We start from the raw sequence: 18,143 nt of genomic DNA, 5'->3' as shown, positions 1-18,143 counted from the left end.
ATATGTATACACGACACATAACACAGCAGCATACTTTAAAACTCGGGCGTTGTCTTGGAATTTCTGAACAAAAGCTTCAGGTCGCCAAGAAACGTTGCGAAGCTCCCGTGCCTCGAAGATAAGCAAGGTGCGAAGTGGCTTTGACAATGAGCGCGACATTTAAGACTAAAAACAAGTGTTGAGTCAGAAGTCACACGTCCGTTATGCCTGCGCGTATCTCCAGTAGGTCAGGTATAGTCACCATTCAGGACGCGCAAATCTAGCAGGACAAATTGAGGCAGTTGTGTCTCAGCATCGCTTGAAGGGGAGGGAGAGAGAACGATAGATATAAAGGTTCTGGTGTCAGGAAAACGTTTATAAGTACGAATGACAGTGCAACAAGGTATACGGACAAAGCCGAAAGCGCAACCAGAGGGGCAGACAGGGGAGCGCTGAACTTCTCAGACAGTCGGGATGGCTCTCACTCCCTGAAAGGGATCACTCACCTGAGAAAATTGTTGAGATCCCCGTACTCCATGTACTCGAAGAGGATCATGAGCGGGTCCCCGTCGGTGGAAACGCCGTAGAAGCGCACAATGTTTGCGTGATGCAGGTTGGTGAGCAGTTCGGCCTCGCGTTCGAAGTCCACACGTGCCTCTTCGCCCGCCGCGTCCTTGAGCGTCTTCACGGCGACCAGCGTCGTCGGCTCGTCGGGGGTCAGGTAGTCCACGGTGCCCAGGAACACGCGTCCGAACGCACCTTCGCCCAGCGACTGGATGAAGCTGATCTTCTCGCGCGCGATATGTCGCACTGCTGCACAGAGACGTGAACGATCATCAGGGAGCGTAGAGTCGCACCGGCCCAAGGCCTAGGAATTCAGTACAAGCTTTTCTCATAGAACATCACTGCGCCTGCCCTGCGAACTCAAAAAAATTACAGGGTCTCTTAAGATCTCTCATAAGAGGTGAACGACGAAAGCCTACGCTTCCTCCAGTTAGCATTCGCCTCTTCCTCTTTCTGTTCTTTCTTTTAGTCATTACTGATCACTACTAAGCATTTTTAGTCACTTGTAATCAATTGTGTTCATTACAAGCCGTCGTTAGACATGTTGGTCATGGCACAGTCATTAGTAGTCATTGCAAGTCATTTCAGTGATTATTAGTCATTACTGGTCATTATCAAGCATTTTGGTCGTTTCTAATGAATTGTAGCCATTACAAGTTGTCGTTAGACATATTGGTCATTACTAGTCATTACAAGTCATTATTACTCATTACTGCTCACTACTAATCATCTTTAGTGATTTGTAATAAATTGTGGTCATTACAAGCCGTCGTTAGGCATGTTGGTCATATCATAGTCATTAGTAGTCATTACAAGTCATTTCAGTCATTATTAGTCATTACTGGTCATTACTAAGCATTTTCAATCATTTCTAATCAGCTGTAGTCGTTACAAGTTGTCGTTAGACTTATTGGTCATTTCATAGTAATTACAAGTCATTTCAGTCATTATTAGTCATTACTGCTCACTACTAAGCATTTTTACTCGTTCCTAATAAAGTGTGGTCATTACAAGCCTTCGTTAGACATAGTGGTCATTTTGTAGTCATTAGTAATCATTACAAGTTATTAGTAGTCATTTTAGTCATTACTACTCATTACTAGACATTTCTAGTCATTTCTAATCAATTATGGTGATTACAAGCCGTCGTTAGACATATTCGTCATATCGGAGTCATTAGCAGTCATTATTACAAGTCATTAGTAGTAATTATTAGTAATTACAAATCATTATTAACCTCTACCAATCTCTATTATAACGTTATCATTCACTAACTTTCACTATCAATCATTTTTCATTCTTTAATCTGTCTTCATATGGCATGATTACGCTTTGGCGCACAATCCGGCGGTCAGGTCCACTGACACAAACTTCACCATGAGCGTAGAAAGGCTTTAGCCTTAAAAATTTCTCCACCGTGGCGTCAACTGCCCCGAGAAATGCCGGTACCTCTTCTGCGCTGCCGAAGTTGAGCGCGCAACGAGCCTGCGTCTCCCGTCGTTCGATATTTTCTTTTGTGAGGCTTGCCGGTATTCTTTTTTTCTGGGGTTTAGAGACGGAAAACATTCATATAACTAAAGAAAAAAATGAAAAGATGGAAATGTCATGCCAGTACTTTAAATCCAGCAATTGACGGACTTCTTCCGTCAGATGCGCACAGTTGTTGCGTAACCGAGTTTTTTACGCTTAACGCTTCACAGACATGTACAAGTTAAAAAAAAAAAATAAAAATAAAGAGTTAACCGATTACAATTACTTCAATGAAAGAAAATTAATTAAATAGAGCTACCCATTACTTCTCCGGGAAAGCAATTGAGAAATTACTAAAATGTAATCCGTCACTTTTAAGGTACTTTCCTCGCAACATTTAATAACATTGCACATATACAGCAAATAGAATGAACTGGCCTTGCTGTGCATCCATTGCAGCCCATCACACATTGTTTTTCCTCATTACCTATTTTTTTTCGAAATCATCGTCGATTATCATCCCTCGTTTTCTTGCAAAAACATCAGCTGTGAAACTGAATGCTCGATGCGTGCGTTGAAGGAAAGGGAAGTGCTGTAAGTTACGAACACCTTGCGCACAAGGTTGTCGTTACCCAATGCCGTGATGCTCGCGTCTGGGCTAGGGGAAAGCGCTCCCGGCAGGGCAAGTATAAAACAACAGAAAAATTGTCCATAGCTGAATTCCTAGCATCAACGTCGGAAGGGCTCATCGCTATTGAGCGCCGCTCAAATTCATCGAAACCTGGTAGAACTCTCGTTGGCCATTTTGACCCAAAGAAGGAATTATAACAGACGCCAGCATATGTTCACCTTCCTCGAAAAGATAGCCAAATCGGTAATGTTATTTAAAAAATTACGAACGTCCAACCCACACGTTGAAATCTGATAAGCGAAGCTCTCGTGAAGCGGTCAAAGAAATGCCACGCAAATATGTTGCACAGCGTTTTGCACCATCTGCCTGCCAGTGAAGACGGAAAAAATACGGACACATCAGCGAGAGATCGTCAGCACCCAGCAGCCATGGCCGGGAAAGACAGCTTCGCTTTCAAACATAACTGCATCTCATTCAGCTCCAAGGGAATGTCCGTGCGTTACAACCCTAAAATTAGGTCTATGCGAGCCACGTGTCAGACAGATAGGAACATGTACGTATAACAGCAAGAACTTCTGTCTGTATCGGAGAGGTCATAGACTGGACGAAGCAAAGAATAAATGAGCAGCAGGTTTTACCGCCTCTGAAGGCCGCTAAAAGCGCTTCCAAGATATGTGTGGGAACCTGCAAGCCTGCCATGTTCAGGTGGCGATCGAGGCGTGGCTGAAGGACGCTAATGGACCTTTTCAGAAACGCGCGCATATCTCTGGAAAGTTCTATTGTGGTAAAGAGGTATACCGTGTACGTACAAGTTTTCATCCCATAGACGATGTCACTTGCACACCACGGACCACTCTACTGTATAGTTCCCGCCAAATTCAACTGTTCAAAGCTTGTTTCGCCAGAAAGGAAGTGCTTACATGTAATCGATCATTGAAAAAGTATCTAAATTACAGTGAGCGTTACCGAGCAAAAAGTAATGTTTAAACTATAAAACTGCCAAAAATTTAACTGGTTACAAGTAATTAACCATATAGCATTCGTTGCGCATAAGTCTGGCCTTCCTCGAGTCAAGTTGCCCTCGTTACGACGAAAGCATCACTCGCAAACAAAAGCGGCGCACCATTTTTGCCGCCCTTGAGCGTGTCCTGGTGGTAGACGGGGTAGTTTGGGTTCTCCACCATGCGGGCCATGTTGAGCGGGATGCGCTCGCGGCCCACGACCCTCTTGCGGTCGAAGCAGCGCCGGCCGCCCGGTCGCAGCGAGTCCCAGAGCCAGGCCGAGAAGCGGGTGCCGTCGGCTGCGTAGTCCTGCCGGAACTGGCACCAGCGCAGCATCACAAGCACGCCACCCACAGCCACCAGCACCAGCAGCACGCTCAGCGCCACTATCATGGGAAGCTGGTGCTGCTCGCGCGGCGGAGAAGGGTTGCTTGGGTGAACGACACTGTTATACGTATATATATATATATATATATATATTGACAAGACATTCGCGCACGCTTATGAATTATGCAACGTTCATTATGCCAGAGGAAAAATAAAAATGCAACGATACATTGACAATGACGAACGTTTGCACAGACGCTCGCTAGTGAAATATTTCGTATCAAGGTGTATAAGGTTTGCAGAGTTCAGGTATGGGTGTAAAGTAGGTGTGGGTCTATATGGGTGTAAGCAAATGGCAACGGTAATGCCTGTGTAGGCCTTACCGTCTGTTCTCCAATTGCGGGAGACGCGAGACGATTCGCTATGCGCCCTTCGAATTTGACGTGTTTGGCACATCGTTGGGCGTACATCTGGCGTCAAAAGCGGCTGTCACAGACGAAAAGATCACTGCCTTTATCCGCTTTAGCGACGTCACTGTTTAGCAGAAGAACGCCGGCCAACCGACAACCATGATGTCAAGACAATATCATGCAAATTACTTGGGCTTGTCTAATCAATCCAAATGGTGCGGATGCATTTATAAGGCACTGGAACACTAGTTTTTTACCAATCGCGGTGATAGACTCGAGTTATGAGCTGTGCCTCATTAACATACTAATGGTGTCTGCAACGTCACAAAATCAAATACTGATTTTTGTGTGTGTCGTTACGGTGTCATGTTTTAAAAATGATTTCGTTAGTGTGATAAGTCGTTATGCTTGTAATCTCATGCTGATGGTGACTGCTTTGGAACGAACTCCTTTTTTCCACATCAGATGAAATTTATTGGCTAAAGCCAGAGAGGTATCGCATGTTTAGAGTAGCACTCGTGTTCTTCTCTCGTTGGCGGTGCATTTCTCCACGCGCACGACACTCTCAGAAACGGCGACTGCCCATCCATGGGACGACATCGTATGCATGTGGTAAGAACGAATGCACTTCCAAGAGCAGTGCAGAGAAAAAAAAAACTCCCGCTCAAAAAAGGACGTCGAATCTAGTTATTTAATAAAGGGAAAATCAGACATTCACCCTTTCGTAGCAATTGCTACTCTCTCTCCACCTTGCGGGTTTCCGCGGAACTATTAGTGTTGTCGAGAAATTCGACTTCACCTTGCCATCTGCTAGCCGCCTGATTAACTCAGATGGTGGAGCGGCTGCCCCGGAAAGGAGGTGGTCTCGGGTTCGAGTCCCGGACCAGGACGAATTTTTCTTCAACTGTGAGGCTTTTGTTTCGAGGAACCCGTATGGGTTTTCTTCGTAGCAATTGCTACGAACGGGTGGATGTCTGATTTTCCCTTTATTAATTACTTCTCTCCACCTTGCGGGTTTCCGCGGAACTATTACGTCAATCTAGGTATTTGATCACGTTCTTGAGCGAAGGGCATGCCGTACGCAACAAAGGGAAGGCACAGTGGGCGCGCCTGATCGTCTTTATGTGCGCGTTCGTCCTCTTCTAATACTCAACACCCTTGCTGGAAACTCCCGCTCGGTTGAGAACATTGCCGCATCTGAACACGGGTTCTGGCGTTCCCTCGCTACTAGCTGCCATGAAATGAACAGGGTGACAGCATGGAGGAAAGGGTAAAATTTAGGGAGCGTCATGTGAATATGCAGGACTGAAGGCGTTGAGCACAGAGCACGAAGACGATACCGGTAGCGGAGTTCGCACACTTCGAATTGCCTATATGTGCCTAATTGTCATTGACACGCGGCAGCCTCGACGCAGAATCCATGGCAAAACACTCTGACATGTGTCAGCGCCACACGATAGGCAGGTCATAACCTTTAGCCGCCACTTGCAGTTAGAGTACAATGGGTTTGTTACATTCTGCAAGGGCCACCGCTTGATATAGCGTCGCCACGTCGTCTTCCTTCTCCTCAGTGCAGCCACACTGTGGCGGCTGTTCCGTAGCAATATTTCGTGTCCTGAATGGTCAGCAAGGGCGCTGCAAAACTACACTAAGCCGTGAAACATGGGAAAAAAAAAAACGTGTGGGATCTTCAAGTGCTTCAGCGCCCCGGCTGTTTATCAGCGAAACTGTACAGGGAAAGTTTGCTTGCAACAACTGTCTGCTTGACTGTAAAGCGTCGTCCCAAGTTTCTTCCTTCCTTTACGGGTGGCAGAGATTTAACAAAAACCCGCCGTGGTTGCTCAGTGGCTATGGTGTTAGGCTGCTGAGCACGAGGTCGCGGGATCGAATCCCGGCCACGGCGGCCGCATTTCGATGGGGGCGAAATGCGAAAACACCCGTGTACTTAGATTTAGGTGCACGTTAAAGAACCCCAGGTGGGCGAAATTTCCGGAGTCCCCCACTACGGCGTGCCTCATAATCAGAAAGTAGTTTCGGCACGTAAAACCCCATAATTTAAATTTAGAGATTTAACAAAGGCGCGGGAAAGCAACAGCTGATCTCTAGAGCGATACAATTCAGGTTTCCCGCAGCGCTGCTATTCGCGTTCTACGCCTTCTCGTGCGCTTATCGCCCGCGACGTCATGGACTGCCGTGTTTTTGGTAAACCACGCATAGCCTCATCGGTGCTGCAGGAGAGAGGAAAAAAAATGAAAGCAAATCAGATGAGCAGCCATTCACCGTGCAGGTGGAGTGTAAGTATGACGGCCGCGATGATGTCTGTGCATACAATCTATGCGTCTGATCGAGTACACGTCTCCACAGTGCCAAAGCTCTCCTAATCGCGATGGCGCACGCATACTGACCTGCTCGGCGTCTGTCATTTCTCGCTCCTGGACCCGGGGCTTTCCGGAAGGCACCGGCATTCTCGGGAGTTTGTGTCCGTTCTGGGGAACTGTGAACAAGTATTTCGATTAGCGACGCACAGCAGCCGTTGCCGGCGTGACGCGACTATCAGCAGCGCATAGGCTTGCATCTGCCATGATTCCTTTGTGCGATTTTGATGTTCTCTTTTATTTGCCAATTACGTATTAAAAGGAAATGCTGCTACGGGGTGTTTCTGCGAAGACTTGTAGCAATTCTTAAAAATCACATGTGGCAGACACCAGAATGCTAATCCTGGATTTAGATTGATAAATAAGACGGACATTATTTGCACGATAAATCGAAATGCACAATTGACTAATTCATGAAATTAACTAATTATATTTTTAACTATTACCGCACGACACGCATTGCAATTTACTAATCGTAACCGGTGTGACTGCAACGTATATCGACTTGGAAAATATTCTATGGATGTTTTTTGCAAAGAAAGAAGAAATTGAATCATTGGCTTAAAGCAAATGAAATCACACACGCAAATATACGTGAGTATTGTGACAGAAGAAAAATAATTCATGGGAAATTTATCGGTAAGTGCGAGACAAATGCGCTGGCATTACGTCGCACCTCTTTCAGCTCCCTGGATTCATGATTCAAACCGCGTTCACCACCGTGCAAGATGTTGTTCAGGAGCTCACTCGACACGTGTCCTGCCTCTTCGAGAAGCGAAGCGCAACTGACGGTGACTCCGGAGCAGACCAACGTCAGTGCATTATACAGGGTGTCCCAGCTAACTTTAGCCAGAGTTTAAAAATACGCGAATGCGGGCCACGTATCTGGACAAAACCAAGGTAATGTTGTCAGCCGTCGCTTGGAGAGACTCAAATTATTTTTTCATCGCGCATAATTAAATAATTAGTCTTAATTAATTAATGAACTTCCCGAATATTAATAATATGATGAATAGTGTTAATGAGAAGATTGTACAGCGACATGGAAAACTCCCGATACAGCTTTCTGTTCCACAATACGTGCTACGTAAAAGTGTTTTTCCGAGCGTGAAAGAAACCTGCAAATGCACGAAAAAAAATTAAATTATGGGGTTTTACGTGCCAAAACCACTTTCTGATTATGGGGCACGCCGTAGTGGAGGACTCCGGAAATTTCGACCACCTGGGGTTTTTTAACGTGCACCTAAATCTAAGTACACGGGTGTTTTCGCATTTCGCCCCCGTCGAAATGCGGCCGCCGTGGCCGAGATTCGATCCCGCGACCTCGTGCTCAGCAGCCCAACACCATAGTCACTGAGCAACCACGGCGGGTTACACAAAAAATTGCCGCGCAGCTCGAGGCGCTTAGCGTGCATTCGCGGACTCCTTTCACGCGGGGAAAACATTTTTGTGCAGGACGTATTGAGCAACAGAAAGCTGTGTAGGTAGTTTTTCATGTCGCTGTACAATTTTCTCATTGACACTTTTCATCTAATTATAATATTTGAGAAGTTGATTAATCAGAACTAATTATTTGGCTAGGCGGAGCCCCCCCCCCCCAAAAAAAAATATAAGTTGAGTATCTCCAAGCGACGGCGAACAACATCGCCTTGGTTCTGTCCAGCTACGTGGCATTCGCATAGTTTTAAACTCTGGCTAAAGTTAACTGGGACACCCTATGTGTGCGTATATATATATATATATATATATATATATATATATATATATATAGTTCCAAGAATAGAAGTACGTAGGAAAGATAACATGACTTTGCTGACGTTTCGGCCACTGGACTGGCCATCGTCGGAGTGAAGTGACTGCTCCGACGAAGGCCAGTCCCACGCCCGTAACGCCAGTAAAGTCCTCCTATTTTTCCTACGTACATTTATTATTTTACACCCCCCCCCCACACACACACACACACACACACACACACACGCACGCACGCACGCACGCACACACACACACACACACACACACACACACACACACACACACACACACACACACACACACACACACACACACACACACACACACACACACACACACACACACACACACACACACACACACACACACACACACACACACACACACACACACACACACACACACACACACACACACACACACACACACACACACACACACACACACACACACACACACACACACACACACACACACACACACACACACACACACACACACACACACACACACACACACACACACACACACACACACACACACACACACACACACACACACACACACACACACACACACACACATACATACACACAGCCAGTTATTTTTTCATCGCTAAATATGAATTACCGGCTTTTGTATGGACAACTTTTAATTATTGCTTGAATGGCTAGCGCGTCAATGATAAAGTTGTAGGTCACCTCAAATGACCTCGCAATCAAGCATTTATTTCTTGCTCAAGCTTGCTTCGTTGTTCTTTCCGAAAAGAAAACAAAAGCCCACGAAATACGAAATAGATACGCGCCCGCGCGAATGCCTAGAATTTTGAGCTTTGTTGCAGGGCTGTTTGCATGCTTACATAAAACGAGATGGTCCCGCGCACGCGTGGTGTGGCCGAACTTCTTGGATACTCTAAACCACGTTGTGATCATTGTGGACGAAGTCTCTTGGTTTGAGTCTAGTTTTGCAAAGCAACCGATCCTACACCCGTTTGCTTGCATTCTCAGAACTCAATCGAGCCTTGTGTTTAACCATTTGCCAGCGCAACGTTGTACGTACATAGATTACTGACGTCAATCACAATAAACGTCCTCCGCTTTGATTTTTTTTATCTCCTCTGATTGCAGAGATGCAGAGTTGAAAGCATGTTGATATTTAGACCGTTTATTATTACTTTCGACAAATAGCGCAGGAAGAAAATTTTAACAGATTTATTGAGAAATCTGCTCCAAGAAGTCGGGAAATATTATTTAGCTCACCCCTCCCCCCCTCCCCCCCCCCTCCTTGAAGTGAAGCAATACTTAGCAAAATCGGTTCAGTGGATACTGCTTACGACCAGGGTGCCGGAACAAAATGTTTTTTTGTTATGGTTTTAATTTCTTTCTACCGACGAAAAGTTCCCTTTCGGGTCTGCTCCGGAAAGGAAAGGTAATGATCCGTAACGGCTCATAACGTGCAAAAATTCGCGTGCAAAAAATTTTGGAAGCAATGTAACGATAACAACATTGTATTTATTTTTCTCAATAAATGAACTGTTAATTCTGAGATCATGCTCAGTGCCTTCAGTGAAGGCACTGATCATGATCTCAGAAGCAGGACGTCATCGAGTATACTCGCCGGAATGCGAGACCGCTGTTTTTATAAAACGAACATAAACGAACGATAAAACTTCAGTAACAAAACGTTTTACGCGTACAAAAACGAAACGATAAGTTTTTTAGAGAGCAAGCCCCGAGTTTTGCTACGATGCAGATCTGCTAGGGCACAGAGCGGCAGCCTCAGACTAGTGGAATGCTCGATCGGCTATCGTACGCGCTATACTTGCCTGACATACGCGCTAATTCTGACGTTGCCTGACTTCAGCTGTTTCGGATTGTCGACTTTCCCATTGATCCAAAAACCGATCAAGAATATTTCGGTTTCACTCCGAAACAAAAGGCAAATAACGTGTCGGTTACGTTTTCGTGCCGGCGAAAAAATATTGTTTTGTTTCGTTTTCGTTTTTCTTTTCTTTCCGTTCTAACAGACTGCTTACAACAATGTCTCTATTGCCAGGCATTTAAAGAGCAGCTTCGGGGTCAAGCATTCATATTAAGAACATGAGGAGCGCATTTCGCTGTCGGACGGACTCACATGGCGTGAAGGACACCTCGACGCTTTTGTTGGCGACGCCGTACTCGTTCTCGATGACCAGAGTGTAGATGCCCTCGTTGGAAGGAAGGTCTGTCTGGAACTCCAGGTAACCTGTGTTCCCCCGCAGCGCCACTTTATTCGACACTTTATTCGCGAAGAACTTATATAATATACAATAGCTACCACGAAATAATGCACACATAGAACATTTTGACACAGACACATGGCAATTGCCATTTGTGCTATGTCGTACCTTTAATTCTAGTTTCAGACTGCTATTCATTTTCGTATAATTTACCTTCGTTGCCGTAAGTTTACTAAAGGTTCGCTTTGTCCACTGCAGTGCAACTGTCCTGGCTTTCCTCAAACTTCTATTTTCTCTTTTTCATTGTAATTGCAAAAGTTATTGAAGGGTGACAGCTACTGCTTCCAAAGGCTTTTAAATATAGGGCAGCTCACACGGGAGTCGGTACGAAAATTCTGTTGTTCCCATTGACTTTCTTGCCTTCAATAGACTACCTCTTGAGGTACAGCAGAAGATCATGCTTATTTTTTGCAAGAGAGGTAGAGTTGGCTTATTTCACGGCATTTATTTGCACTCGCAGAGAAGAGTGTAAAGCAAAAAAAAAAAAAGCTCTACGACAATATACCAACTACTATAGTGTGGTGGAGTTAACACACAGAGTGCGCTGCCGATTACCACCACGCCTACTCGCGCTTCTCTTGGTTGACTCCTAATTCGAGGTTCCAATGCGTACCTCTGTAGATGGCAGCGTCGGTCTTGACGTTGACGGCGCTGTACTTGTTCTTCTCGTTCTTATCGTTCTTGTCGTCCAAGATCAGCGGCTGGTTGTTGAAGTACCAGGTGTAATTGTACGCTGGATAACCCACCGCTTCGTATTTGATGTGTTGGTAGTAGCCCTTGCTCAAGCTCATGGACAAGAAGCGGGGCGGTGCTGGGAAGTAAATAAATAAATAAATAAATAAATCACTCAATTTTTTGGATACTAAAATAGTTACCGTGATCGTCGATCTAAACATCAACTCTACAAAAGATCCGAGTCATTTGGTGGTTAAACTGTGCAAACACGGTCAACCAACGAAGCAGCGCTAAACAGTCTGTACAAAAAGATATATGCATGTTACCCATAGCTTGTCTCCCGCGCTTCTTCCGTCGTCCTGTCTTTAGTTAGCGCTGGCCAGTGTCCCAGTCCAACATGAGTTGCTAGTACGACGGGTGCTGCTTGCTGCAACTCCTGATTTACCCATTCACCTACGTACAAATTGCATTTACAGCGATGCGCTTACTGGATCGACAGCAAGCACCATCCTCGAATATCGTCTAGGCGGAAGTAGCCGGGCGATATATTACGGCACCTGCCAAACAAGCGATCAGCGACAAAGGGTGACGGAAGAAGTCATACGGCTACTCACTAAATATGGTGAGGCTGACTTCTGCCTTGGAGCGGCCTACGACGTTGTCCGCGTAGCATCGCAGCATTCCGCTGGCTGTGCCGTCCACGCTGTGCAGGATCAGTTCGGCCGTCTTAACCTGGATGAGGCGACCGTCGGGGCCGACCTGCTCGGAGACCGTGTTGGCGACGTCGAAGGGCGCCGCCTCGACCCTCGTCGTGTTCCAGTGCACTTTGGGCGGCGGCTGGCCCCAGCCACGGCACGTCAGGGTCACACGATCGCGCTCGTTCACCACGGCACTCGAGTTCACCACCTCCACCTCGGGAACGTCTGCGCAGACGCGAAATCGCGCTATTCCTCCTGTCTCCCGATTTTGTCCGCTATGTTTAGCATACTGCAGGGCGCTGTCGCGATTAACTCAATATCGACAATATCTTATTGACCTTTCGCCACTCGCAGGTGGCCCTCTCAAAGTTTCCCTGTCGATAATACCTTGCCGCCTTCATCACACGCACATCAACCTGCACGTCCACTCCCTGTCCTGCTCTCTCTGTATTTGTATCGATGTTATGGTATACTCCGTTCTGAAGCACGCAATGTGTTCTCACGAACCGACAAGAACGCCTTTCTTCGTTTCATGGGGCCAACAACATCGACGGACAAAAAATGAAACTCCGTGTTATTCAGAAGCTCAAACGCAACCATACAAGTATGGTGCACTGGATTCGGCTTGATGTCGCTTTCACCAGGCACTACAGACGCTTCACAAGTAGCACAGACACTGGGTCAAATTGTGAACGCTGTCAGCTGCCATAAAAAAGTGCACACATAATGAGTTGCGTACGCGTGAGAACGGCACAAACTGGTTTCTTCAATCGCACGCGTCAGTAACAGACGGGACTCCGATTAGTTTGCTTTGGGTCTTTGACCTGACGTAAAAAAGCAGCCGTGATTACAAGGGCAACTATGGCCTTTTTTACGAGCCACTGGACTACAGACATCGGAACAACGTCTTGTTGGCCTAGTCGGTACTTGCTCTGGAGCATCATTGCCGCTGATAGGATGCACACAAACCGCACACACGAAAGAAAACAGCCTTGGCGACACGGGCGGCGCTTTCAACGCACTCGGCTCTGGTACAAACCCAAGAATAAATATGCTCATGGTCACCCACGCGCAAAAGGCATCAATTAACCCTGATGGGACAAACTTTCAAAGAATTTAATCTCGGCTGCATTGAAATGTCACTGAGTCATGCGCTGTCTAACTCTTTTTATGTAAACGGCTTCCATTACTTACTTTACAAAGAGATTAAAGATGCCAATGATCAAGTGATCCTGAATAAAAGTCTTACTGCGATTAATGACTGGTGCGACACCTGGAAAATGAAACTTAATGAAGAAAAAACGGTTTTTATGTGCATTACCAACAAAAGACACCCTCTAACATATCAATACACTATTCATCAATCCGCGGTCTCTGAAACAGACTCCTTTAAATATTTGGGTGTAACCATCAACAATCGTCTAACCTGGTCGCAACACATTGATAATGTTTGTGCGTCTGCTCGACGTAAACTCGGCCTACTGAGACAAGCTGAAACATTCTCCTCCATCCGTGAAACAATCGGCATTCAACACACTCGTAAGTTCGCGATTAGAACATGCTTGCGTCGCCTGGGACCCATTTACGAAAAAAGATATTAAAAAACTGCAAAACATAAACAGGCTTGCCGTCCGCTACATATATAATTATTATGGACGTTATGACTCCCCCTCTAAATTGATTAATGAAAATAATATTGCCACCCTAGAATCCCGAAGGAAGGTAGCATGCCTAACATTGCTTTTCCGCCTTTGGAAAAGGGAACTACAACTAGGCCATTCACCCTGTCTCCAGCCGCTACCAGCTAGAGCTACCAGAAATTATCACCCCTACAAAATAACCCCTATATTCGAGCGTACAAATTGCTTTAAATATTCCTTCTTTCCAGGAACAATAAATGATTGGAACTCTCTGCCGACCGATGTATTCCTGTCCAATAACATATTACATGCCATTGAAAAACTGCATTTCAAATAAACGTGTGACTACATGAGTACTTTCATGCGTGTTAGCATGAAAAAAAATGCAACCTGTGTAAACTGGTACTGTAAATATTTCTCTCCTTTCAATTCAATCCCTTGCATTGTATGCTTGTAGAATGTGTTTTTTATGTATTTATATTATCCTTCAATGTACCTCATATGATTCAATGTATTTCATATTTCATATGCACTTCTTTTCTTTGAACGTATTTAATTACATTACTGTATGAACGTATTCCCTCCTGCCTGGGTCACAAGTTGGCCTGCAGTATTCTGTAGATATAAATATAAATATAAATATTAATTCGCGTGGTGTATGACACATGGCTATAAAGATGCCACTACGCTTACAGCTGTCTTACATATATACGTATACCTCCTCCCCTTGATCACTAACCGTTCCTTTTACTCATCGTCTCCCTTCCCCAGTGCGCATACAGTCTCTCTCTCTCTCTCTTTCTTCCTCTCTTGTGTTGCGCTTCAACGCTGTCTTGGAGCGGGAAGGCATCGTACTAGGCATTCAATAGAGATATGTTTATTCTCGTTCTCTATCCTTAATCGGTATACCTAAGGTGTTTTGAAGGAGAGTACTTACGGACACGAACAACCAGCCACGCATGCAGCCACGAGCTGTAAATGGGCGCTGAACGCTGTTTCTAGCGAAGGGCTAATTACAGAGGCAACGAATTAAACTGTAGTCCGGGAAGTGGAGTCTGCATATGGAAGCACAGATACAAAACTTGCTCGCGTCGGAAAAAGCGAAGCCATATACTATGGCCGTACGATTTCGCGCTCACAAATGTAGTTTTTCGTTAAGGCAAACCTGCACTTGCTAGTTATTGGGGGCGAGCTCTACCATTGGATTTGTGTGTCAGATTTTTTAACTTTTATTGGACTGTGTAGCAAGTGCGCGCGTAGGTTTTTGTGTGTGTGTTTTTAAACGTCATAATAAATAATGCTTACCCGACAGACAGTACTGATAAAATTTCCATAAAGTAAAGAAAAAAATGCCCTCGTCGAATGGTTCTGGCAAGCGATGTTTAAGCTAGCTGACAAGATTAACTTGAGTTTGCTGGTTTAATTTTAGCGCGAGCCTTAGACTTTTTTTCTTTTTTCGCCGCAGTTAGGCTCGCTTAAGTGGCTGGCAGCACATGGTCACTGGTTGTGTCATCGCAGAAAATGCGGATACCAAACGTCACAGTGTGCCGCGCAGTGGTGGAGTTGGGGGGGGGGGGAAAAACTGGAACAATACAATTACGACGAAAAATTGAGAGACTGTAATAACTTCCTATTTTAATCAAACATAACAGATTGTCCCATCGCACAAGACATGGTAGTGCAGGATCATTAACTTCCTTCAGCGCCAAACCCAATTCCTTTTAAATATTCATTCTTCCCTCGCACAATCTATGAATTGAAGTTTACCTCTGACAACACTGCACCGTACTGACTCTATTGCAGAAATTAAGTCTGAACTTTTTCATGTTAAAAGGCTTTTGTATCGAGTCACGATGATTGTTTATTGTCTTAATATAAAAAGCGTTGCTAAGTACTCGGTATTCGTTTGTAGTTTTTATAGCATGTTTGCTTGCCTGTTTAACTTTGTATAACTATTCCATTTTAACTCGCAGCATTTATGTTATTGATATTTTTCCTACTTGATGCCCCACCTGCAAGGGCCCTTGTCAGGCCTGCAGTATTCTTGTTAATAAAGAAAGAAATAACAACCTTGCACAGCAATTTGGAATATTCGATTTGATTCTGATATTATTTTGTTCTTATCGCCAAATGTCCTGCTCCTGCGTCGCGGTGGCTTCCGAGCAGATGACGAAGGGAAAAAAATATATGTATCATCAGAAAATACCGGAAGATAGTATTCTCTACAGATCTGTTTCATTTTCAGCCTTTTTTACCCTTCGTCATTGGCTCGTGCCCCACCGGGCCGCCTTTATCACTGGCATAGGCCCCTAGGCGAGACTTGTGATAAGAAAAGAATTGCGTTTTTTACCTTCCTGGCAGTGTCCATGAACAACGTATCTTTGACGCATTTTCTTCGCTGTTGGCGCGGTATTTGTACGCTGCGCAGGATGATGCAATGCCCGCAAAAATCTCGCGATGCAGTGCTGACAGCGGTTCAAAAGAGCGCCATGCCGGGGAATTAGTTTGTTCCGGGTTTCAGTTGTGACGCCCATGGCCAAAATTTTCCATAACTTCGAAGAGACCACAGAAGTTAAAGCTATAAAACGTCTGGGTGGCAGGCAAGCTACGTCTGGCATCCCCGCTTATTGCGCCAAGAGTTTATCAGTGCTAAGGATGTCTGAGTTTATTACAGCGATCGTTGTTATCGAGATTTTGCAGCTGCATTCGCTTCGTCGCCGCATGTTGCCGAGCTTCTCGGTAATCATTATTGTCAGACTGTCTGCTTGTCGACGATAAGATTGCATATTCATAGACGTTTATAAGAAAAGGAAGCGCCTCAAGAGCCTTTTCTCGAACATAAATTATTTCGCTCTGGAAACGGACTCTTGCACCACCTGCATCATCGTGACAACGCGTTGTTTTCGTTGATTAAAGATTTCGCGGCCATAACGGGTCGAGAAGGTTTATAAAAACCACGGCATGCTTGTATAACAGTACAAAGACATTAAAAAGACATATGCGTAGGCACGTACGTGTATAGATGGCAATGCTTCGGCAAACAAACACAAGTATCGAGCAGGGGAAGCCACTATGGAGGAGGAACGAAAGCTGTGACTACGCTTTCACACTCGAGCAACATCTTCAAAAGCATATACACCTAGCCAACCAGGCTGGTTAGAGAGAGAGAGAGAGAGAGAGAGAGAGAGAGAGAGAGAGAGAGAGAGAGAGAGAGAGAGAGAGAGAGAGAGAGAGAGCGAACAAGTGGAAAGACAAGGAGGTTAACGAGAGAATAACTCCTCTAAATCCTCTAAATGGTTGTGCGTAGGGTAGTTCATTTTTAAAGATCTAAAGAAACGCACTAGAAGAAAACGCAGTCACAAACACACGATTTCCGCGTCATCTCGCACGGTATGTGTGACCGTGTTTTCGTCTTGTGTGTTTCTTTAGAACTATGCAGCACAGCTTGTATTCCATGACTATCCCCTGTCGGTGTAAGGAAAAAAAAAGCAATGAGAGAGAGAGAGAAAATGATAAATGAAAGGTAGGGAAGTTAACCAGGACTGAGCCCGGTCGGCTACCCTACACTGGGGAAAGGGAAAGGGGGCCGGAAAGATTAAAAGAGAAAGTCCACTGGGGATATCAGTCGGTCACTCAGTCCGGATCACAGACGCTGACTCACTCCGGTAGATTTCAAATATCGCAGCAGCGCTTTTGTGGGCTTTTGTAGCTGGCCTTTTGTAGCTCGGCCTCCTCCTCAAGAAGCTTTAGCTCGGGTGCTCATCTAAATACATGAAAATACGTTTTTCTCGGCAACCACTACACCAAATATGGCCAGGTTTGTTGAACTTAAAATAAAAACTTAAATTCTACTCACTTTTAGTTTCGATTTTTTCATTTAGGTTGTCAGTTCTTTATTAAAATTTGGAAAATATCACAAATTTTCAGGAAACGAAACAATCAAGTTAAACACTCTGTAAGTCAACAATGAAAAATAATATCGCAATTCTGTGAATTGCATCAAATAGTACATCTACAGCGGACAAAATTGATATGTTACACATGAATCTCAAAAAATTTAATATTATGGAAATACGGCTTTTGCAGAACCCTTGTACACAACGTAACCAGTTCACGTAAGATACAAATTGACATATCAAATTTTTCCGCTTTGACTGTTATAATAGATGCCATTTACAAAACCGCGATATCTGTTCTTGATGCAGAACTATTAGCTTTAAACCTCGTGCTTCTATTCTTTTCGAACTTTCAAATTTTTCAAGATATTTAAACAAAATTCAGACCCTATATATTAATTCCGCTTCCAACAGACACTAGAAGTTATCTCTCTCAAGTGCAACAAA

At 44.8% G+C, this 18,143-nt stretch overlaps 1 protein-coding gene across 2 annotated transcripts in view; it reads right to left on the bottom strand.

Moving 5' to 3' along the window:
* Positions 1-18,143, bottom strand: part of LOC142575311 (high affinity nerve growth factor receptor-like) — a 176,447-nt gene that overhangs the window by 6,329 nt on the left and 151,975 nt on the right. The window contains exons 6-11 of one of the 2 annotated variants that reach the window (XM_075684565.1): positions 12,077-12,385; positions 11,401-11,598; positions 10,643-10,753; positions 6,788-6,876; positions 3,768-4,050; positions 486-792 (exon numbers count right to left, since the gene is read on the bottom strand). In XM_075684565.1, coding sequence (XP_075540680.1) covers positions 486-792; positions 3,768-4,050; positions 6,788-6,876; positions 10,643-10,753; positions 11,401-11,598; positions 12,077-12,385 — 1,297 coding nt within the window. The remainder of the gene's footprint in view (positions 1-485; positions 793-3,767; positions 4,051-6,787; positions 6,877-10,642; positions 10,754-11,400; positions 11,599-12,076; positions 12,386-18,143) is intronic. The other variant, XM_075684566.1, reaches the window with a different exon arrangement.

This window comes from Dermacentor variabilis, chromosome 3 (genome assembly GCF_050947875.1).
Source record: "Dermacentor variabilis isolate Ectoservices chromosome 3, ASM5094787v1, whole genome shotgun sequence".
Classification (NCBI taxonomy): Eukaryota; Metazoa; Arthropoda; class Arachnida; order Ixodida; family Ixodidae; genus Dermacentor; species Dermacentor variabilis.
This window is presented reverse-complemented; position numbering and strand designations above follow the sequence as displayed.